The following is a 21614-nucleotide window of genomic DNA, read 5'->3' as shown; positions in this document are numbered from 1 at the left end:
AATTCTGATTCGACATTGTTAAAGAGCTGTCCTGGCTGCCATGGCTGGCCCTTTCATCATTTGATCCCCCAGTGTATGTTTAAAAAAGAAAAAAATTAGCAGAGAAGTTGGAAAAAAGAAACTGGTAAGCTCTAAAGAATGTATTATATTTTTTCAAATTCCATTCCCTGTCAAGTTTCCAGTACTAAAACGAAAAGAAAAAAGTAACATGTACAACTTAGATAACATCAGGTGAACTCTGTTCTGCACAGCTTGCCTCTTTATTGAAACCTCCTGTGGCTGCACAAGAAACTCACTGAAATATCTGTTCATGAAAAGCTGGAGAGCAAGGAAGAAATATTAAGGAGATTTGTATCTCTTTGGCATTTAATAAAAGAAAATGAAAGGAAAGTGAGTTCATTTTAATTGATGACAGAAACACGGATTTCATCAAGTTGGAAAGACAAATAAACACTGTGTGGGGCAAAGAGCATTCCTCTGTGCTTCTTGGTAAGAGTTGTTGAGCATTGCTCCATTGTAACATGAATTAGGTTTGTTGTAATTGTCTTTTCATATTTTGTTTTCCTAGGATTACCAAAATTTCTTATTAATAAGAGCTTATTTCTAATAACAACCACAGCGCTTGACACAGTATTGGTGCTCAATAAAATGTTCTTGAGTGGATGAATAAGAAATAATACGTGATCTCTTCCTGAAGGATTTCATTTATCTACTTGGGAAGAAAAGACACAAACACGCACAAAAATAAATTATGTTTCTTATTATTGTGTGCATTGTTAAATTTTCACTATTATTATTCTTTTATTACTATTAGTTTTGTGGTGTCTGTACCAAGTCCTAAAGGTGGGCAGCCTCCGTCTTGTTCACTTCCTCCACAGGGCCCAGCAAAGCAGGTGTTCCACAAATGCTTGCATACTGAACATACACCTTGCCATTAGGATCATCCGGAGCTAGGTCAGAGGTTCTGGAGAATGGAGCCAGCTCCGGAACTGATGGGGAGCAGAGCACTGCAACAGAAGAGAGTGTGCTCAACGTGTGTGGTCCATGGACCAGCAGCACTAGCACGACCTGGGGCTTGTTAGAAATGCAGCTTCAGCCTGGCCAGCATGACTCAGTGGTTGAACGTCAACCTATGAAGCAGGAGGTCACAGTTTGATTCCAGGTCAGGGCACATGCCCGGGTTACGGGCTCGATCCCCAGTAGGGGGCGTGCAGGAGGCAGCCGATCCATGATTCCCTCTCATCATCAATGCTTCTATCTCTCTCTCCCTCTCCCTTCCTCTCTGAAATCAATAAAAAGAAAAAAAGAAATGCAGCTTCACAGACCCCCAGACCTGGGTGACGCACATTCAAGTTTAAGAAGCACTGCTTTTAGAGGCTTCATCTGACCACATGGTGCCAAGGGAGAAGATGGATCTCAGGAGCTACTCCACGTGGGAAATGTAGAATCCTGAACAGGCCTGGACAACTGCCTGGATGTGGCTGTACCACCACTTCGCTATCCACTCATCTATGGATGGGCGCTGGGGTGTTCCCATAGCTTGGCTATTGCAAATAATGCTGCAGTGAACATAGGGGTGCACATATTCTTTTGAATTAGTAAACACCTGTAATCTTGTTGAATCACCCCTATGTTTGGCAATGTCAAGGTCCCCAGACCCATATTCCAGGGCCATCAATAGCTACTCTTGTTGCCTAAATCCCACCATGCCCATCCAAGTCCTTGCCTCTGCCCCCACCAGTTTATCCGGGTTCCTGACACAACAGTTACCAGAACTGACATATTGATTTGCTCAAGGAACAGTTTGCTATCTGATCATTGCAAGAGTGAGGCAATTTAAGGTTGTCTTTAAGTTCTGCACTTGCAATACTATGGAGGAGGATTCCTGAGTTATTTGTGGGCATAAGGGGGAGGGGGGCTGGAGGGGGAGAAGAAGTCTATTTGATAGGAAGATGGCAGGTCTGAGACTCCCACTCAAGTACATGCCAAGATAACGACAATACTGTGTGGTGGGTCCAAGTGGGTTTCCTAATCTTGTTGGCTTTTTTTTTCTTTCTAGCTTTTTATCTGGCCTTCACCCCTCACTACTCTATTTCACTTGCCTCATCTGTAAAATGGGTTGCAAGGTTTACCTGGAATCATGCAATGGAAAGCGCTTAGTGCGGTGCCTGGCCCCTGGAAAGAGCTGGGTTAGTATTTGCTACGGTCTGTACTGCTCCGTTGGGAAAGTAACTGGGGTGCTGCAGGAAGACACCTCAATCTGCCACCCCCCTAACCCCCAAGCTCTATGGTGCACGAGGGGAGCTGATGGGCCAATACTGCGCCGAAGGCAAAGGGGTGGGGGGTGGGAGCTGCAGGGACCAGCTGCCTGCGGAGCGGCGGGCGGCGTCAGAGGCCGCGGGCTCCACCCGGCCAGCGCGGACCTGCGGGCGGGGCTCCGCTCCGGGGCGTCCTGGGCGGGCGATATAAAGGCTCGGCAGAGGCCGGAGCGCGCGGGGGCAGCGGCAGCTTGGCGGGCCGGGCGGGGACGAGATCCCGGGAGCAGAGCAGCAGGCACCGCGGCCTGGAGAGGGGCCAGCACCATGAGCAGCAAATGCGACGTGGTCGTGGTGGGGGGCGGCATCTCAGGTCAGTCGCCACTGAGCGCCTTGCCAATCCTGGCCCAGTGCGGGGGGGGGGGGGGGTGGGGGGGGGACGGCCGTGGACGGGGGCTGTGCCCAGGAGCCTCCAGATGCCCTGAGCACTGGCGAGGATCTACGTCCAGAGCGCCGCGTGGAGAGCTCTCCCTCAGGGCTAAGGCTTGGTGCGCCCCTGGATAGCAGCCTGGGGCTGGAAGTCTGTTGAAGGTCTGGGGCCAGGCTTTGTATTTCTCCCTGGGAAGGCTGCCAAGCCTATGCATGCTGTCACTTTTGAAGCAAGGGGGGAGGGGAGGGGGAGGGCAGGAGAGAGAGTCCTACTTCGGGTTAGCGCAAAGGTCTGGCACTTGCCCCCAAGCAAAGATAAGTCATTTGCTCCAACCTGACCCGGACACTCCACACCCACGTTGGGAGCAGGCATGCACCACAATGTTTGTTCTCCTGACCCCTGCTCCCATTCAGGAAAAGGGGTTGGGCTCTGGGGCAATCCATTGCCAAAGACCTTCCTGACCCCGATTCCCTTTGGTTCCATGATTGTCACCGGTCTACCATGGGCTGCAGGGCTTTCTTGGCAAGTGTCTCTTCTCCCCTCATCTTGTCCTTCATCCCCTCTTGCCCTGCCCCCCCTCCTCCACTAGCGCAGGCCGCTGGTGTGGGAAAACTTGGCTCTCTGGCCCAGCCCATATTTGGCAGGGATGGAGACAGAGACTACCTTCTTAGAGACAGGGGGTGGGTTGGGGGAGGGGCGCCGTTCTCACAGGAGGGGCTCCAAAAGAGACAGAAGTCAGAAGGAGAGATGGAGTCAGTGGGGGAGCGTCCCACTGAGGAGGGTCAGTCGGATTATATGGGGGGGGGGGGTCAGTGGGAATAAGCAATGCTTCCCCAACAGCCTGCTTAACAGAGCCTCCTGGTGCTTGAGCAATAATTAGGCCACCCAGGGATGTGTTGGTTAAGACTCTGAGCAGATCTCAGGAGCAGGGCTTTGCCTGCTCCCAGTGAGGCTGGCAGGGCAAAGGTGCTCTGACTCTGCTGTGCCCGGTGAGGAAACCAAGGCATTGGATGTTGGGTGCCGCTCCTGATACTGGGCAGCTTCCTCCATTTCAGCCTTCCTCGCCTTTAAGTCAGATCTCAGGCCACCACTGCTGCTTGCCGGGCCCTCCTAAGCTCACCCATGCCAGACTCTGTGCCCAGGGCTGCAGGTACATAGAGGCATAAACACAACAGCATGCTGAGGTGGGCCAAGGCGATACAGATTTAGTTTTCTTTCAGCATTTTTGATATCTTCTCTCCTGGAAGAACTTGGACTTAAAAGTACATCTATCTAGGTGTTTTAGAAGTATTACCAAGTGCTTCTTGTTGCTGCCTTGTAAAGCACCCCATCTTATGGAAGCTGAAGGGTCTCTTTCCAGGCCCCCAAAGTCTTTTTCTTGCCCAAAGTATGTCTAAAGGGTTCAGATTCTTCTATCCCCTGATTTTCCCCTTTCTGATTTGTATTCCAAACCTTCAAGCTCACTGAAGTTATGTTAAACTCATATGGGAAGGATAGATAAGGGTTTAGCTATTTTTACAAGCAGTGGTGACTCTCTACACTCACCCCTCCCCAAATTCTCAAAACAAGGACCTTCTACAGCAGATCTTCCTTTTCTCAAGAACATTACATGGAATCAGCATTGTTCCAAAAACCAAGAAAGCAGGGTTTCAAGCCTTTACTCAATTGCTCTGTCTGCTGCATGAGGATTACACCAATTTGTCATGGCTAGATCAGTTTGTCATGGCTGAGGTCACTGTGAAGATCAAATGAAGCAATGAGTGTGAAGATAACTTTGCAATTTTGACATGTGACACAATGTCCTATAAGGGTTTTGCTCATTTATTTAAACAATAGGCATTAGGGTAGGCTGTGGTAAGGGATGCAAGTGAATCACATGATTATTGCCCTGGAGATTTGTCCATCCAGGAAGGGACTTGAGATACCCAAACAAGGCAATATAAAGTAGAAAGTGGTATGTGCCACAAGAAGAGTCTGTTTATTGATTCATTCATTATTAATTCATTCAATGAACATTTACTTTCTGTCTCACATCTTATCCCCAAGAGAATGAAAGGTGAATTCTACAGGACGGTTGCCCCTGGGGTGCTCACAAGCTGATGTGGCAGGCAGAGTCATGAAAAATTAATACTAATCACCTATGATGAGAGATGCTTTTGTAGCACATGCAAAAGTTCTAGAGAAGGTGATTAGAGAGAATGTCAAACTGAGAAAATCTGGGCAGACTTCACAGAGGAGGTGACAGTTGAAGTAGGTCTTAAAGAATGAATATGAATTTACCAGAGGACTTGATGAAAAAAGCATTGTAAGCTAAAGAACAGCTTCAAAGGGGAGGGGGAGTGGAGAGATATGCAAAAAAGGTGAATGGACCATGGCTGATTAGAGCCTCATCCTGATTATATGCCAAGGTTGCCAGTTTGATCCCCAGTCAGGGCACATACAAGAATCAACCAATGAATGCATAAATAAGTGAAACAACAAATATCTCTCTCTCTCTCTCTCTCATCAATAAAAGTAAAATTTTTTTAAAGACTAATGGGATTAGGAGGGCACATTTCCAGTTATAAAATAAATAAGTCATGGGGATGTAATGTATAGCATAAGAAATATAGTCAATAATGCCATTATAACTTTGTATAATAGCAGATGGTTACTAGACTTATCATGATGATCACTTTAGAAGGTATATAAATGTCAATCCCTATGTTATATACCTGAAACTAAGATAATATTATATGTCAGCTATGACTTTTAAAAAATAATTAATTTACAAAATCACAAATATGTGAAAGAACATGGTAGCATGCTTAGGAAACCTTGAGAACTTCAGTGTGGAGAGCTGGGGGGTCTGGTAGGGCTCCAAACTACAAAGGTCCGTTGGCATAAATTGTGGGGAGTCTTGTATGTCAGCCTCAAAAGGGTTAGTACTTTCTGTGGTGATTGAATGGACACAGGATTTTTCATTCACAAAGTGGCACCTGTCAATGGACAGTATTAGCAAAAAGAGGGACATGCGGAAGAGGAGAGCAGGTGTTGGGGAAAGAGGAGCCATCTGGAGTTGGAGGTGCTGGAAGGACACGCAGGGAGAGATGTCTAGTAGGTAGAAATGCAGGGAAGACGTTGGGTTTGCAGAGAAGTTTTAGTTGAAGTGAAAGAGAGCGCGCTTATCTTCACCACGTGAAGGCAGATATTCCAGAGAGATGAGGAAACTGAGAAACTGGAAAACACTTTGTTAATCTCAGAGCTTAGCTGCGATGTCATTTCCCAGGGTGGCTTTCTTTTTTTCCTTTTAAAATATATTTTATTGATTTTTTACAGAGAGGAAGGGAGAGGGATCAAGAGTTAGAAACATCGATGAGAGAGAAACATAGACCAGCTGCCTCCTGCACAACCCCCACTGGGGATGTGCCTGCAACCAAGGTACATGCCCTTGACTGGAATCGAACCTGGGACCTTTCAGTCCGCAGGCTGACGCTCTATCCACTGAGCCAAGCCGGTTAGGGCCAGGGTAGCTTTCTTAAATCTCCCCCCAGATGGAATTAGATGCCTCTGTTTAACTCTCCTCTGCCACATTGTTCTTTTCCATGAGTTTTTAATCGTTCATGTATTAGTGTAATTACAGGCATACTTTGTTTTATTGCATTTGGCTTTATTGTGCTTTGCAGATAATGTGTCTTTTACAAATTGAAGGTTTATAGCAATCCTATGTTAAGCAAGTCTATTGGCGCCATATTTCCAACAGGTTCAGATGATGGTTAGCATTTTTTTTTTTAGCAATCAAGTATTTTTTAATTAAGGTATGATTGTTTTTTAAAGATATAAAGCTACTGCACACTTAATAGACTACTGTATAGCGCAAACAGAAATTTCATATACCCTAGAAAACCAAAAAATTTGTTTGATTTGCTTTCTTACTATATCCACTTTATGGTGGTAGTCTGGAACTGAACCCACAATATAGCTGAGATATGCCTTTAGATTCAATATCTTTATTTTCCACTAGACTGTAAGCCTCTGGACCCTGGAAAGGATCTTTTTTCCTTCCCAGAGCTCTGCCTGGCCCAGTTAGCACTCAATGAATATGTTGAATTAATGAACTTTACACCAACAAAGTGGCAATTGATTTGATCAGAAATTCACCTCCATTTACTACCAACCCTTTTGCATTTCCTGCCAACTCATACTAAGAATAGGAAACATGGTAAAATCAAAATTTAGAATTAGTTAGGTGGCTGACTCAAGGATTTACATTTAAAAGTGCCTGAATTTGATTCTGATTTTTAAACGTCGTTAATTATTAAACTTGGTACATTCTGATAATTCTCTGATAGTTTTTTAAGCTGTCAGCAGATTTTAGTCACACTCATTGAGATAAATAGAAGAGCACTGGGGGCATTGCTGGTTAATATATAATTTCTTTTTTTCTGTTTGAAAAATTCCAAGGCAATTGTGAAACAGCTTTTTAGCAATCTATGTGGTATCTAGATACATGCCTACTGATATGTCTGTCACCTACGAAGCAAGTCATCTCTGGAGTCTTGGCAAAGTAGCAGCATTTTCCAGGAACTGACCATGGCAGATTGTTTCTGTCTCAAGGCTCAGTTTTAGTGTTTGGGCTGGTGAAACCATGGAAACTATCTTTGGCAATTCTGGCCTGGCTCTTGCTCAGTCTTCAAAATAAAAGCTGCTGAAAAGGGAAAGCTGAAATAGAAAAGAAAGTGTCTGCCAAGCTTGAGAGAGGAGATTCAGCCATCTGAGGGTGGCAGGCACTTGGCTAAGATCCTCAAAGAGTTGGAGCCAGCCTTCAACCTTGTAAGCAACACCTGGCAGGTGATCTGTGCACCGGGAGAGCAAGCCTGCTGCAGGCTTCCAGGACTGGTCTGGGCAGGGAGTGTCAGACATGGTCGACGAGGGATCATGAGCTGAATGAGGGACATGATAGACAGATATGATGTGTGTGTTAATAGCAAAACCACCTCCTCATCTTGTATGAAGAAAGATGAAGAACATCCCTGGGCTTCTGTAACCTCTGGGAATGTTTTAAAAAACAATAATTTGCCCTAACTGGTTTGGCTCAGTGGATAGAGCATCGGCCTGCGGACAGAAGGGTCCCAGGTTTGATTCCAGTCACGGGCATGTACCTTGTTGCGGGCACATTTCCAATAGGGGGTGTGCAGGAGGCAGCTGGTCAATGTTTCTCTCTCATCGATGTTTCTAACTTTCTATCCCTCTCCCTTCCTCTCTGTAAAAAATCAATAAAATATATTTTTTTAAAAAAACAACAATAATTGTGTAGAAGTGCTTGGTAATTTGGATGTCCCGTTCAAGGAGAGGGTTGAGAGGGGCCATAGGCAAAGTTAAAAGACCATATACTAGCCGGAACCGGTTTGGCTCAGTGGATAGAGCGTCGGCCTGCGGACTGAAAGGTCCCAGGTTCGATTCCGGTCAAGGGCATGTACCTGGGTTGTGGGCACATCCCCAGTAGGAGATGTGCAGGAGGCAGCTGATCGATGTTTCTCTCTCATCGATGTTTCTAACTCTCTATCTCTCTCCCTTCCTCTCTGTAAAAAATCAATAAAATATATTAAAAAAAAAAAAGACCATATACTAGTACTTTGGTGTCAAACAGATGCCTTGTCAATTCCAATTCCTGTACTTACCTATTGTGTCACCTTGAAAGTTCCCTCACCTTGAAGATGAGATTTCGAATGCATTAATGGCAGAGGATGAGAAAGGATGCACATGAAGTTCTCTCCCCTATGATAGCATCAGAGGAAATGTACAAGATTTTTTTGGAGAGGTGGGAACATTGTTTTAATAACATGAATTACAGAAACTGTACTTACTTTGAAAATCTGTAAGTTAAAGACAAGCGCAAAAAGAAAATGAAAATTAACTATAATTGATCTTACAAAAAACTAGCTACTGTTACTAATGCCACGTATGTTTTCTTTTTGCAAACCATCTATCATATTTGCCGCATCGTTGGTAGTCCTTTTAAAATAAGTAGTAACATATTATGAATGTTTAGTTATATCTTAGATGCTTTTCTTTTTTATGATCTTGATAACTTTATCTTACTTCATATGATTATATTTAATTCATTTAACCAATCTCCTCTGGCTGAACATCTGTATTTTTAAATTTCTGCTATTTTAAAGCTGTTAGGAATATCCTTATACCTAAACCAGTGTGCATAATTCTGATTATTTCTTTAGGAAATTCCTAGAAATAAATATTGGTAATTCTTTGAAGGCATTTAATAATTGTTGCAAAATTGTCGCCCCAAGAAAGTTTTACTAATTTACTTTATGGTGGAATTTTAATAATGGGCTTCTTAATTACTTCCATAGGAAATTCACATTCCCCTTCCACAGCAATACAGAGAAAACCATGGCTCTCCACCAGTTTGCAGTTGTAATGTAATAAAGTTATAGGTCTAGAAATTATAAATACCTTTAATTTTAAAAATGTCACTGGTGACAAGTAAATTTTGCTTTCTCCAATATGTTGGCAAACTGATTTTTGCAAGTACTATTTTATCCCTACCATGACTTACTAGAAACATATTTTTTCATACTACTTTAAAAGTTTTGGGATGCCATTCATCCTGTGCTTCTAGAGGTGTAACATCACTAATTCAATAATTCTGTTGTCTTTCAGCATAGAAAAGAAAATAGCCCTGCAAAAATTAATGATCTATGATTAATTATTTTTACCCATTTGGGTAAGACAAATATAATCTTTGTTCAAAGTCTATTGTAACAGCTGATCAAACAGCTGTTTCCTGTTTAAATTTTAATTTCCTCTCTAGTTTGCATTCAAATCCTATGTTAGATTTTAATTTATTTAGGAGTCCTGTGAGATACAGTTGACTTTCAGAATAGCCCTTTTATGCTATGCCAGTGAGTCAAAATCAAACAGTCCTTGTTCAGCACTGATGATAAGCACACACAAAGGCATATACTCAAATGAGTTATACTAGCTCATCAAATGTGTTTTCCAATCTTTTTTCTTCAGGGGAGAAAAAGAAATCATGTTTGCTCATTTATTCATTGATTGATTGATTGCTTCATTCATTCATTCATTATACCCTTATCAAATGTCATATTTACCAAACATTGGGCTAGGTGTGGGGATATACAGATGGGAGGGGCACATCAAGCAGAGGGAGGCACATACAGCTACATACAAGCAGATGCTGAGGGGTGGTGGGAATTAATGCCAACAAAGTTCATTTGGTTCAGATGACACAGAGAGGAGGATGGCAGCTTTATCAAAGGACCTGAAGGAAGATTTGATGATAGAAATCATTGGAAAGATAATCAGCCGATTTAAATATTCCTCCTTAAAATATAGCTTAAGTGGTTGAGATTCAAATATGTGCTCTAATATACACAGGGTGTTGAAATTTCAGTTTCACTCTTTTTAATGTTGGCCCTAAAATGGCAGTGTAGTGGATGCCGTAGTGAGCTACCCAGCCCTCTTCAGGATAGGTAGTCCCCCACATCCGGAAAGTGTTGGACGCTGCTGGTTCACAGGTGTCCCTCTCTGGAAATTGCCCTTCACTGAGAGGAGCTGACTCACCCAAGGGCATTCCTTTATCCTGGGGGTACTCTGCAACAGATATGTAGGTATAGAGGCCTGGCGCTCTTGCCTGAAGCTGCTTGTAGGATTGACCGAAGCCTCCATTATGACTGTACTCAGTTCAACTCCTCCCTCTGCACAATCCAGTTTTCCTTACTGCTTTACTCGTGTTTATCCCTGATAGAACTTCAACATAGAAATTTCTCTCAGAAGCTTCTTACCAGGGACCCTAATACAGACAGACAATAATTGAATAGCATTTTTGTTATGCATGTCAAAAGGTGTTCTAACCATGAAGCTTCAGTCAGTTGGAGGTGGAGGCCATTAAAAGAGTTGGGTGGTTTTGGGTTTTGTTTTGTTTTGTTTTGTTTTTTAGGATACAAAAAAAGCCTGAAGGGCGTGGGAGTGTGCCGAGTCACAACATTTTGAATTGACATGTGGAGAGATATGATCCTCTGTGTGATTCAACAAATGATTTAAGGGCCAGAAAATCTATTTTTTCTCCCCCCCCCCCGCCCCAGTAATTTGCTATTGGTTTTACAGTTGCGCAGAGGAGACAATTGTCCATTTAATAAAAGTTTAGGATGATTGAGAAAGGCAGGAATCTAAGCCGTTTCTGTTCAAATTGTAAGACATCAGTGGGAGGGATAAGCAACCCCTCCACTGCTGACTTGTGTGATTGATGTGCATCAGAATGGGGAGGGTACACAAAGTGAGGTGCTTAGGATCCAACTGTGGGAGACTTTCCCTACCGGCTCATTTTCTTGAAGATGATTACAAAGCATAGAAAAAAACTATATATAATTCACAATTATATAAAGTCCAGTGGTGACAACACTTTGTCTCATTCCAGAAAGAGAGAGAGAGAGAGAGAGAGAGAGAGAGAGAGAGAGAGAGAAACCCTGGCCTTCTCAGGCCTGTCAAACCAAACCTGGTAGAGCTAGAACTACTAGCATTGTGATGACATTAGCACTTGAGGATTCTGTTCTCTAACTGTACGAGACAAAGCACAAATTATAGAAATGCTTGTGAAAGGAAATTGGGGGCTAGTTTTTAATCCTGTGATTCAGCCTCTTACATTTACTATCTACCCCAAATCTTTGCTGGCAGCATACCAATCTATCTGTTTGTCTCCTGCTAGCCTTTCATTTAGAAAACATGATGTGAGTGCCTCCTATGTGCTAGGTGTTAGGAATAAGAAATCAGTTCCAGCTTAACACATGCACACACACACAAATAATGATGTTAAACTGCATTTTCTGTGCCTATTAATTGTTGGCTCATTTATAAAAAAAAAAATGTACTTTTTGAATGGAAGAAACTTTTGTGTTTCTTCGCCTTTGGAGTAAGAATGGATGCTAAAATAATTTTGGTTTTGGTTTCCAACTGCGTCCTCTGCTAGCTTTTTTAGTCTCACACATGAATGGTGTGATATTCGTGGCTTTCTGAGGGGTAAGTAGAATTTCATACCTGCATTTTCTGTTATCAAAAATCAGGCTGCACGCAGGAGTGGTCAGACTCTGAAAGGACATCACATGGTCCTAATTGATAAAAGGCAGAACATCCCAAATGCACTGCCTGTGATCTTTCCTCCCTTTGTTCCTTTCCCTCTGACTTCAAGGAGAATGTGTCCACAGGGAAATTGGGTTTTCTGTCAATAAATCACTCTGCCAGTCCACAATATTGAACTTCCAGTGGACAGGTCTGAGAAATGGGGAAACGTACAAAGAGGTTGAGATGACTGTAAGTTAAGGGAGGCAAAACCATTTTGTGTGCAGGAGAAAAATGATTTGGGGTTTATGCTTGCTTTATTTCTGTGTTTTAGTTTGTGGACAGAAACCTATGAGAAGCTGATGAAAATGAGAAAACATTTTTCTCCTATTGTGTTCTTTTAAAGGTATATTTCAGTAAACCAATGTCTTTTAAATCTGGCTTTATTCCCTATAGATGAATTCCTTTGAAAGGAGTTTGTAGGTTTAAAAATTGAGAAGGTTGGGGGGGCTGATAAGAAGGCTGAAGGGATTAAGCAAAGAAAGACTCATGGACACAGACAACAGTATGGTGATTGCTGGAGGGAAGGGACCTGGGGGAGGTAGTAGAGGGTAAAGAGGGGGTGGTATAAATGGTGATCAAGGAGACTTGACTTGGAGTGGTGAACACACAATACAATATACAGATGATGTATTGTAGAATTGTGTACCTGAAGCCTAAATAATTGTATTAACTACTAGTCACCCCAATAAATTCAATAAAAATAAATTTTAGAAAGATTGCTTGAGAATAAGTTTTAAAATAATCTTTAAAATTAAAAGCATTAGTGAATTTTAAATTTCCAATGAATATATATATATGTGTGTGTGTGTGTGTGTGTGTGTGTGTGTGTGTTAAGATGTTTTAATAACTTTTTTAGAAAATAGGGATTAAAAAATAGCACTTAGAATTTAAACCAGTCTTCAAATCATGAATTCTATATATAAATTCTTGGCATCGTTTTTCAATATTTTCCAAATGCAGTGGATGAAGACTTCAATGACAATGAAAAATGATGTTTGTGAGTAATTTGTAAACTGAGTATTCAGTCTTGCTTCTAAAATAATTGTAGCTCTGTGTGAAGAACAAACAAAATTCGTATGCAAAATAGAGTAACAATAATATCTGCTTCATATTTCTAAACGACCTTGGTTACATATAATTCTTGTACACATAACAAAGGCAATATTAGGTTTTTGTTTCTCAGCAAACACATCCTTTCTGTAAGGTGTCATGTGCAGTGTCTTGATTTATATAGTTTTACATTAAGTGAAAGGTCAGAAAAAGATTAAGAGTGGAAACACAGGTTGAGGGCTCATTTTACTCTCACACTATTATTTGTCTAGTTAAATATTGTTTCCTACATGTTTGGCCTCTGAGCCTTATGTTAGAGGAAGTTTGGACCCTATAAACAGTTATTTAACTACTATTATTTTCCAAAATAGTTTCCATGACCTAAGAAAAGATTTCCCAGCTTTTCATGCCATGTCTTAACCAGGCATTTTAAAACATCCCAGGATCCCACAGTTTCCTGCTTCCCTTCTACATCTTTAGCTGCTCCTCCAGTCTCCTTTGCCTACTAGCTGTGCCTCCACTGTTCCCTTTTTTGGGAAACAAAACCGTCTTCAGACCAGTTTTCAAGATGAGACTCTTGACATTTGTAGTAGATACCTTAGGAGTCCTACCATCTGCCCTTGGCACTCATTCTCATACACAGGGACTTATGGCTTCTGATTTCTGCAAGTATTTGCTTGAGGGCCTTCTCTGGCCAATGGAGCCCTTCTTGTCTCCCATCCAGAACAGACAAGCGGTGTGGTGTGGTTAATGCCAGGAATAGCCATTACTTAGGACTGACAGGATAAATAACCCAGCTTCCTCACCTCTTTGTTGGAATCATGGAGGCATGTTCCACACCATTTCAGAGCCTACTTTTAAATATTAGATAGGAAATACTTTCCAATTTTTTGAGGAACCTCCATATTGTTTTCCATAGTGGCTGCACTAATTTACAATCCCACCAGCAGTGTACAAGGGTCCTCTTTTCTCCACATTCTCCCGGTTCAAAATATACTTCTGATCTGTCCATCTCACTGTCTCCTTGATCTGGGGTTCCTCACGTGGTCCACTGTAGTTCTCAGAGCCTGCTTATTTACATTCCATCATTCAGTCCAGCCCTTCTCCAGTCCATTCTTTTCTTTTACTGAGATGAAATATATAATAAAAAATGTACCATTGGAATCATTTAAAGTGCATAATTCAGCAGCATCAACTACATTCACATTGTTGTGCAACCACTGCCACCATCCATCTCCAGAATTTTGTCATCATCCTAAAGTAAAACTATGTGCCCATTAAACACTAACTCCTCATTTTTTGCATTCCTCAGCCCCTGACAACACCCATTCTGTTTTCTGTCTCTATGAATTTGAGCACTTTCAGAACTTCATATAGGTGGAATCATACAGGATTTGTCCTCTTCTGTCTGGCTTATTTCACTTAGCATAATATCTTCAGGATTCATCCACCCAGTCTACTCTTACAGTGAAGGAAGAATAATTTGTTTTCAATGGGAAAAAAATTACCTTTGATGTTTTTAAGCTACAAAAAAGTATGTATTGCTGACACGAAGCCAATGAAGTTGTTCAAAGATAAAGTTACTTATCCATGGGCCTCACCCCATCCTAAACCTCCTGGGGTGGCCAGTGTTAACAGCCTGAGATGTATCATTCTAGACTTTTTTCCTGATAGGGCAATCTTCCAAAAATATAAATCTCATGAGGTCACTCCTTTGCTTTAAACCCTTCAGTGGTCTTCCATAAAGCCCAGGATAAAGTCTGAAGTGATATCCATGGTCCTGACACACTGGAGACTGAGCCCTGCCTACCTCAGCAGCTTCACCCCCCATCATTTTCTTCCACTCACACTGTAACTATAAGGGCCCATTTTAATGTCCTTGAATAATCTACCATGATCTCTGGCCTTTGCACTTGCCCTTCTCCATGTGGAATCTCTTCCTAGCTCTTTTTTCTCCCACTTATCACTTTGGTAACTCCTGATCATCATCCAGAATTTCTTTTAAAACTCACTTTTTTGGGGGGGGGGGGCGGTCTCCTTCTCTGATAGCCTTCTGCAAACTCTACTTCACCTCCCAGTTATACCTTTCTGGCACCTGTTTTTATACCTTTTCTGCCTTCTCTACTATAAGTTCCTGGGTGGGGGCACTCTGTTCTTCACCTCCTAATTCAGTGCCTGCAGCTAGTAGGTTCACAGTAAATACTGTTTGGCTCATTAATCTTTTTTTGATAACTAAATTTACAACTTTAGGTTTAAATTGCATTTGGGCCCTTCTGTGTTGCCCCTGTTTTCTGGATGACTTTAATGTAGTTGTTATGATGCATTAATAATTATTACAGTACCTGGTTGGCTAGGAAAATTATATTTTTAATGAACAAGTGTCTTCATTTTCCCTGAGTTTTCTTATCCCATTTTTGACATCCAGATTCTCAGCAGTTACTTGATTGCAGCTATGGCTCTAATCTACCATAATACAGTATTTAAGTTTGTTTCTGAACTGATAGGTAACTAATATTAGAAACATTTTAGCCAAGATGTTTAAATGCTCTCTCTTGGAGAATGATTATGCACTTGCTGTGCATGTAGTTTTCTGTGAGCCTCTCAACCATTTCCAGTGAGCAGAATTCACGCTCAGATGTATGGCCAACAGCCATAGGATGATTGTGATACTGCAATTAAAATGGCCTAATCCAAACACTGATTTCCTGGAACATGTTTTCCTTGTGGTATTATTCTATGTAAAATCTTCCTTAGCTGGTTTTGTTCAGTGGATAGACCGTTGGCCTGCAGACTGAGGAGTCCCGGGTTCGATTCTGGTCAAGGGCACATGCCCGGGTTGTGGGCTCGATCCCCAGGGGTGTGCAGGAGGCAGCCAATCCATGATTCTCTCTCATCATTGATGTTTCTATCTCTCTCTCCCTCTCCCTTCCTCTCTGAAATCAATACAAATATATTTAAAAATTTGTATTGTGATTCTACTACTTTTGCAAACCACCAGAAGAACTCAGTGGCTTCAAAATTCACCTGCATTAAGATAACTGACAAATCTCTGTATATTTTCAACCAAGTTAACAAGTGGGAAAAAAAATAAATGAATATGGGCTTTATATGTGGACTAGTTAAGAGAGACCAACGGAATTACGGGAGTCTGGGATACAAATGGACATAGTAAGACACAGAGCTAAGAATGTACATGACACCCCATTCCCACAAAGACACCCAGAGTAAAGAAGCCCCAGAAATAAAAACTCATGGAATCAAACAGAGAGACAAAGAGGCACAGGAGAACATAACATCACAGCATAATTTCCCAGAATTAGAATTTGTTATTAAAGGATTTTAAATGTATTTTTATAACAATGTGGGTAAGTGGTGACATTGACATTTTCAGTTTCATTTGTTCCTTCATCCAGGAAGTATTTGTGAAGGGTCACAGGATCCCCAGGTCTGGATTACACCTCCTTTCAACAATGTGGAATTGTCCTCCGCCATTATAGGTGGCTTCATCTTTCAATTTGGAATTCTGATTGATTTTACAGTTTGGGGCTATGCCCAAAGCTTGGGAGTACAGAGAGCTTGTTTAAGGCACTTAGACATAAACAAACACACTCAGAGACATATTTCAGTTAGAGCATAATATTAAAACACATTAAAAATACAAGATATTTCTGTAAGTAACTAACACAACATAGGCCAGGTATCTTTCTCTTCTGTAACCCAATGCTTCAAGCGCAGAATTTAAATGCTCGATAGGAATTAAAAATTAACTAAGCTCTTATAATATCTCTAAAATATCAGATGCTGAAATGACTTTCAGCAGAGGAAGCAGTTCCATTTTCTAACGAGTGCCCAGATGGTGCTATTAATTAAAAGGAGGTCTATAGACTTTAGATGTGAGGCAGAAGGGTTGTGGAGCTGACATTGTACTGTCAATATTTGGAGATATCTTTGAATCCTTGCTCAGTTGGGAGACTCCATTTGTATATTAAAACATGTTTCCCTTGCAAAATTTTTGTATTAAATTTATAAATGAGAAAATATTTAGAGTAGAAAATTTGTGGTTGAAAATTTAATAGGCATTTGTGATCAGATGGCCACATTGGCATTAAAATGAGTTTTGAGATACATCAGATTTTGAGAACTGCATTCTGATAAACCCATCAGAGTTAAGTTGTTTTGCAAACTGAACCCCTCTTCATCTTTCACAGCTGAATTAACTGACTTCTCTGCCTACCTTTAAGATGAGATTTCGAATGCCTTTATGGCAGAGGAAGGAATCAAACTTGGCAAAACTGTGGAAATCCATCTTTAATTATTCCTAAAAATATTTCTAAGAATGGGTACCAGTTAGTTTACTTACAATACCGAGTCATTAAAATAATTGAGTCTCATAAAAAAAGAGAGCCACAAAATCTGCTTTTGCTTTCTATTTGGTATGAACTAATAAAGTATGTCACTTTGTGTAAATCATAGGAGATACAGGTTTAGGTGAGGGTATATAGGTGGATTTATTTTGGAAAGACAAATGAGTTCTTCCATTTCTCAAAAAAATGAAAGAGAGTCACCAGCTGAAAAAGGCTGGGGAGTTGTCATGTAGGACGTTTTAGAAGAAAATGTATGAAATAGCCATTTGAACAGTGGGAAATTGCACACTAAGGTTCCAAGGAGTTATTCATTTAATTGCATGAAGGTATCTGTCAAATACAATGGTCTTCCTTGTAGAAAAGAGATGTTAAATTATTCTTTCTGATGATGATTAATCAGAAGATACTGCTTTGAGTGCTCCAAGTCCATAAAAATTAACAACAGAGAAAACATTGCTTTACCCTTCTCTGATATGGTTGGTGGGCATTTGAGCAGTCCATGATACAGTTTATCCAATTATTTTGTTATAGGTTAAAAAGAAGGTAGTTTAAGACCCAGTCATTTTTCTGATGCATAGCTTGAAGAAATATTAAAGCCTAGGAAATTATGCTGCTAGAACAAGATATGATCTGTAGATAAATCACCTACGTCGAGTCAAAGGATGATGAGAGATCCTGCAAAAATCCATATCTTGTTAATAAGTACTTGTAGGGAGATGGAAGTGACAGAGAATCAAAGGCCTGATTAATTTCCAAGTCCAGCCTGCCTATCGCCAGATAGCAACAGTGGGCCTGATATATGCAAATAATTTTGTGCGCATAATCTTTGCACCAACTCTGCCTGCAAGGTATCATCCGGTTTACAAACTGAAATCAGAAGGAGTTCAGAAGTTACTTGCCCAGGATCCCAAAGTGCCTAAGAGACAAAATGGGGTTGGAACCTAATTATTCCAATTTCAAAGCCAAATACTTCATAAGGTATTGGACTCATTCATGGAACAGATATTTGTGGGGGTATTTACCTTATAATGGGCAATATGCTCAGTAGCTTATATTTTGCCTCAGTTCTTTCACAACTGTTTGATAACATAGGCAGTAAGTATTTTCACTCCTTTACAGGTCAGGAAATTGAGGTTGAATGAAAGAGAGAAATTTGACTGCCTAACCAATGGCAGACTAGGAATATGAGAGAGACTAATTTTTGAAAATATTAAATTTTCTTCTTGAAGTAATAGACAGTCCGTTTAACATAAGGAATTAAGATGGTTGTATTGGCAAGGGTTGGGACATACCATTCAGCATGAAATCTAGATATTCTGGCTAAAAGTGACTGAATTTGTTTTTTTATTTGGGGTAACTCAGCAGCTGTCCTAAAATGAATGGGAAAACTGCATCCCAGCTGCAGACAGCAGTAGATATTTTGTTTTTCTGGAAATCTTTGCACTAGTGTTCATTTTTGTGTGGCATGTCTTCTAACCCTGACAACTGAATCCAGAGCCTCTCACTGAGATTTAAAATGATCCTTTTTAGAAAGTATAATTTTCCCTTAAAAGAATTGAGCCTAATAAATATATAAGTAATTTCATCTGAATTCCATTTGAGACCTTGTCTTCACAAACATTGTCAGCTTGTTTTGGCTTTCTGTTAAATCTTTTATCAAACTACATGCAGGATTTTGGCCAGACATGGAGAATTTTCAACCTGTCTCCAATTTGTTGGTATGAAATATCAGAAAAAACTTCTTTCCAAAAATAATGTTAGCTAAAAGCTTAAAATTACAGAGCTCCCAAAGGATTCTTGTGGATTTAAATACAAACTCTACCTTGGTAAAGTCCACATTTTATCTCCTCCTTCTTGAAGCTCTAATTTCTCATTTCATTTTTGGTAAAAGAAGATGTTGAAACAGAGAAGTATTGAAAGTATTCTACAGCCAGCCTCTGACCCTCTTCAGGCCATTTGTAACATCTGGCTCTTTTAGGGACTAGGATCTAGGAATTGGGTGAGCCAAAGGGAGTGTGGTATCTCTCTGATTTTATATTCTACCTTAAAGGTGTTTGTGAGTCTGAAAAATCATGTTGATAATCCATAGGAGGGCTACAATCATGACAATGAGATATTTCATCCTCAGATCATAGTCAAGCAAATTACCATGGCATCATATGGTTATCTTCTATGCTTAAACAACAGTATTCTTAAAAGAGTATGTTTTTATTTATTTACATATATTCCACCAAATTCCCCAAAGAATTTGGACCAGGTGAATTAAAAGTTTAGTTTTATGTAACAGTTTTTTTAAATGAAGAATATAACACACAAACATGAAAAAGACAAACTGTAATTGCTGGGTTTGCATCCTGTTTTTATGGGAGACCATATCGAGGTAAAGCAAAATAAATGTTGTCTACCACAATTGCAATACACAGAAAATACCTCACTCTTTTCAAACAACAAAGGGTAAAGACAAAAAGCTTGGAAATGGAACAAGACTCATTATGATTAGACATTTTTGGAAAATGCAATGATTTGCATATAAAGCATGATGAAGAAACATTTTTTTTGGCTTTAGATATATTCTGAAAGGCGTTGGAAGGCAATCTCCTCATATCTCAAAGCAGCAGCATCTGGAGAAAGGTTTCTATGGCAACTCACGAAAGCTTGATGTCTATCACTTTTTAAGAACATACATCACCCCATGGCCTGAGGCTTTGTTCAGCAAAAGTCTTTATTTGAGAAGTTATTGCCATTTATTTTTGTGTTACATATTTTGACCATCTTAGGGAAAAAGAGAGCAAAGGGCTTCCAAGAAGATGTGGCATCTTTTTCATATTTGGGGGCAAGATACGAATAACATAATTCTTGACTTTGCTTCTCAAGAATAACAATGATGGTACACATTGGTATGTGTGATTTATGCTATGTGTTGTTTTAATTTTCCAAAAAGTTATGATTGGTATGTCCTCAGGAAAGAGAGTCAGTCTGTACTTAAGGAGGAAGAAACTGTTCAGCCAAAGCACCTAATGATCGGAACTGATAGGCTCCAGGCAGTTTTTACAGATATATTTTGTCAAGAATGTTAATAAAGAAACATTCTAATTTTAAAACTTGACATGCTTTGAGACTTTTTTTTAACAACATACATCTTTGTATGTTATAGAAAATAATGTGAGTCATGAAAAACACATAGGACACAGAAACAGAACTGGGTTTTAGCACTAACGGTGCCATCGCTAGCTGTATAATGCTCAGCAAGCCCTTGAATCTCTCTGAGCTTCCATTTCCTAATATGAAAAATAGGAGTAACAATGCCAGCCACACAGAATTTTTGTTAAGGACTGAATGCGTGTAGGAATATTGGAAACCGCTGTGTTGTACATGTGTAAGGTGGTTATTATTGGTTGGCTGTCTTTCATCCCATATCTTTCCCCTGGAAAAAGTCAGGAGTATCCTTTATCATTTCTGATGTGATTGGAGAAAATCAGTTTCAATGTGTATAAATATTTTCGTTTCTTATACTATAGTAGAGGCTTGGTGCACAGATGGGGCGTTGGTGGGGTCCCTAGGCCTGGCCTGCAGGGATCGGCCTGAAACTGGCTCTCCAACATCCTCTGAAGGGTCCTGGATTGCAAGAGGGCACAGGCCAGGCCAAGGGACCCCACCTGTGCATGATCGGGCCAAGGAAGGATAGTGGGAGGGCTCCAGGGTGTGTCTGGCCCGTGTTCCCCAGTCCCCATCTGCAGGACCCCAGCAACAAGCTAACCTACCAGTCGGAGCATCTGCCCCCTGGTGGGCAGTGCACATTATAGTGACTGGTTGAACTGTCGAACGGTGGGACGCTTAGCATATTAGGCTTACATACATATATGGATTAAATATACTATGTTTATATAGACACTATTGCAGCCATTTATTTATTGATTGATTAAGTAATTAAATGTCATCTTTGTTGTTAAATGAATCCATTTAATAAAACTGTAAGTAGCATTGAGGAGACACATAAATAGATGATTAAACTCTCATAATCTCTATATATATAAGGCTAATATGTGAAGTGTCTCCTCAGGACTTGACCGGGAGTTCGATCACTCGCTATGATGTGCACTGACCACCAGGGAGGCGGCACAAAACGAAGGAAGGCCCTGGCTGGCAGCTGGCAGGCGGGGAAGGGAGGCCCCGGCCAGCAACTGGAAGGCCCTGATCGGTCCTGATCTCTGGCCAGGCCTAGGGACCCTACCCATGCATGACTTTCGTGCACCAGGCCTCTAGTTCAGAAAATAAATTTCTGAGTTTCAAGGCTACAACATAAGCTGTTTAGGCAGTATCCTGCACAAGGGTTCCCAGCTGATGCAGTGAAAGAGGGCATGCAACCCAGCCCAC

At 40.9% G+C, this 21614-nt stretch overlaps 1 protein-coding gene across 1 annotated transcript in view; it reads left to right on the top strand.

Annotated features, from left to right (window-relative positions):
- The first annotated feature begins 2396 nt into the window (after positions 1-2396).
- The window catches only part of MAOB (monoamine oxidase B), a 63139-nt gene continuing 43921 nt past the window's right edge, over positions 2397-21614 (top strand). The window contains exon 1 of the mRNA XM_036306068.1: positions 2397-2628. Coding sequence (XP_036161961.1) covers positions 2583-2628 — 46 coding nt within the window. The 5' untranslated portion in view covers positions 2397-2582. The remainder of the gene's footprint in view (positions 2629-21614) is intronic.

Source organism: Myotis myotis, unplaced genomic scaffold (genome assembly GCF_014108235.1).
Source record: "Myotis myotis isolate mMyoMyo1 unplaced genomic scaffold, mMyoMyo1.p scaffold_m19_p_4, whole genome shotgun sequence".
Lineage (NCBI taxonomy): Eukaryota > Metazoa > Chordata > Mammalia > Chiroptera > Vespertilionidae > Myotis > Myotis myotis.
The sequence above is the reverse complement of the archived record's forward strand: the minus strand, read 5'-3'. Positions and strand labels throughout refer to the sequence as shown.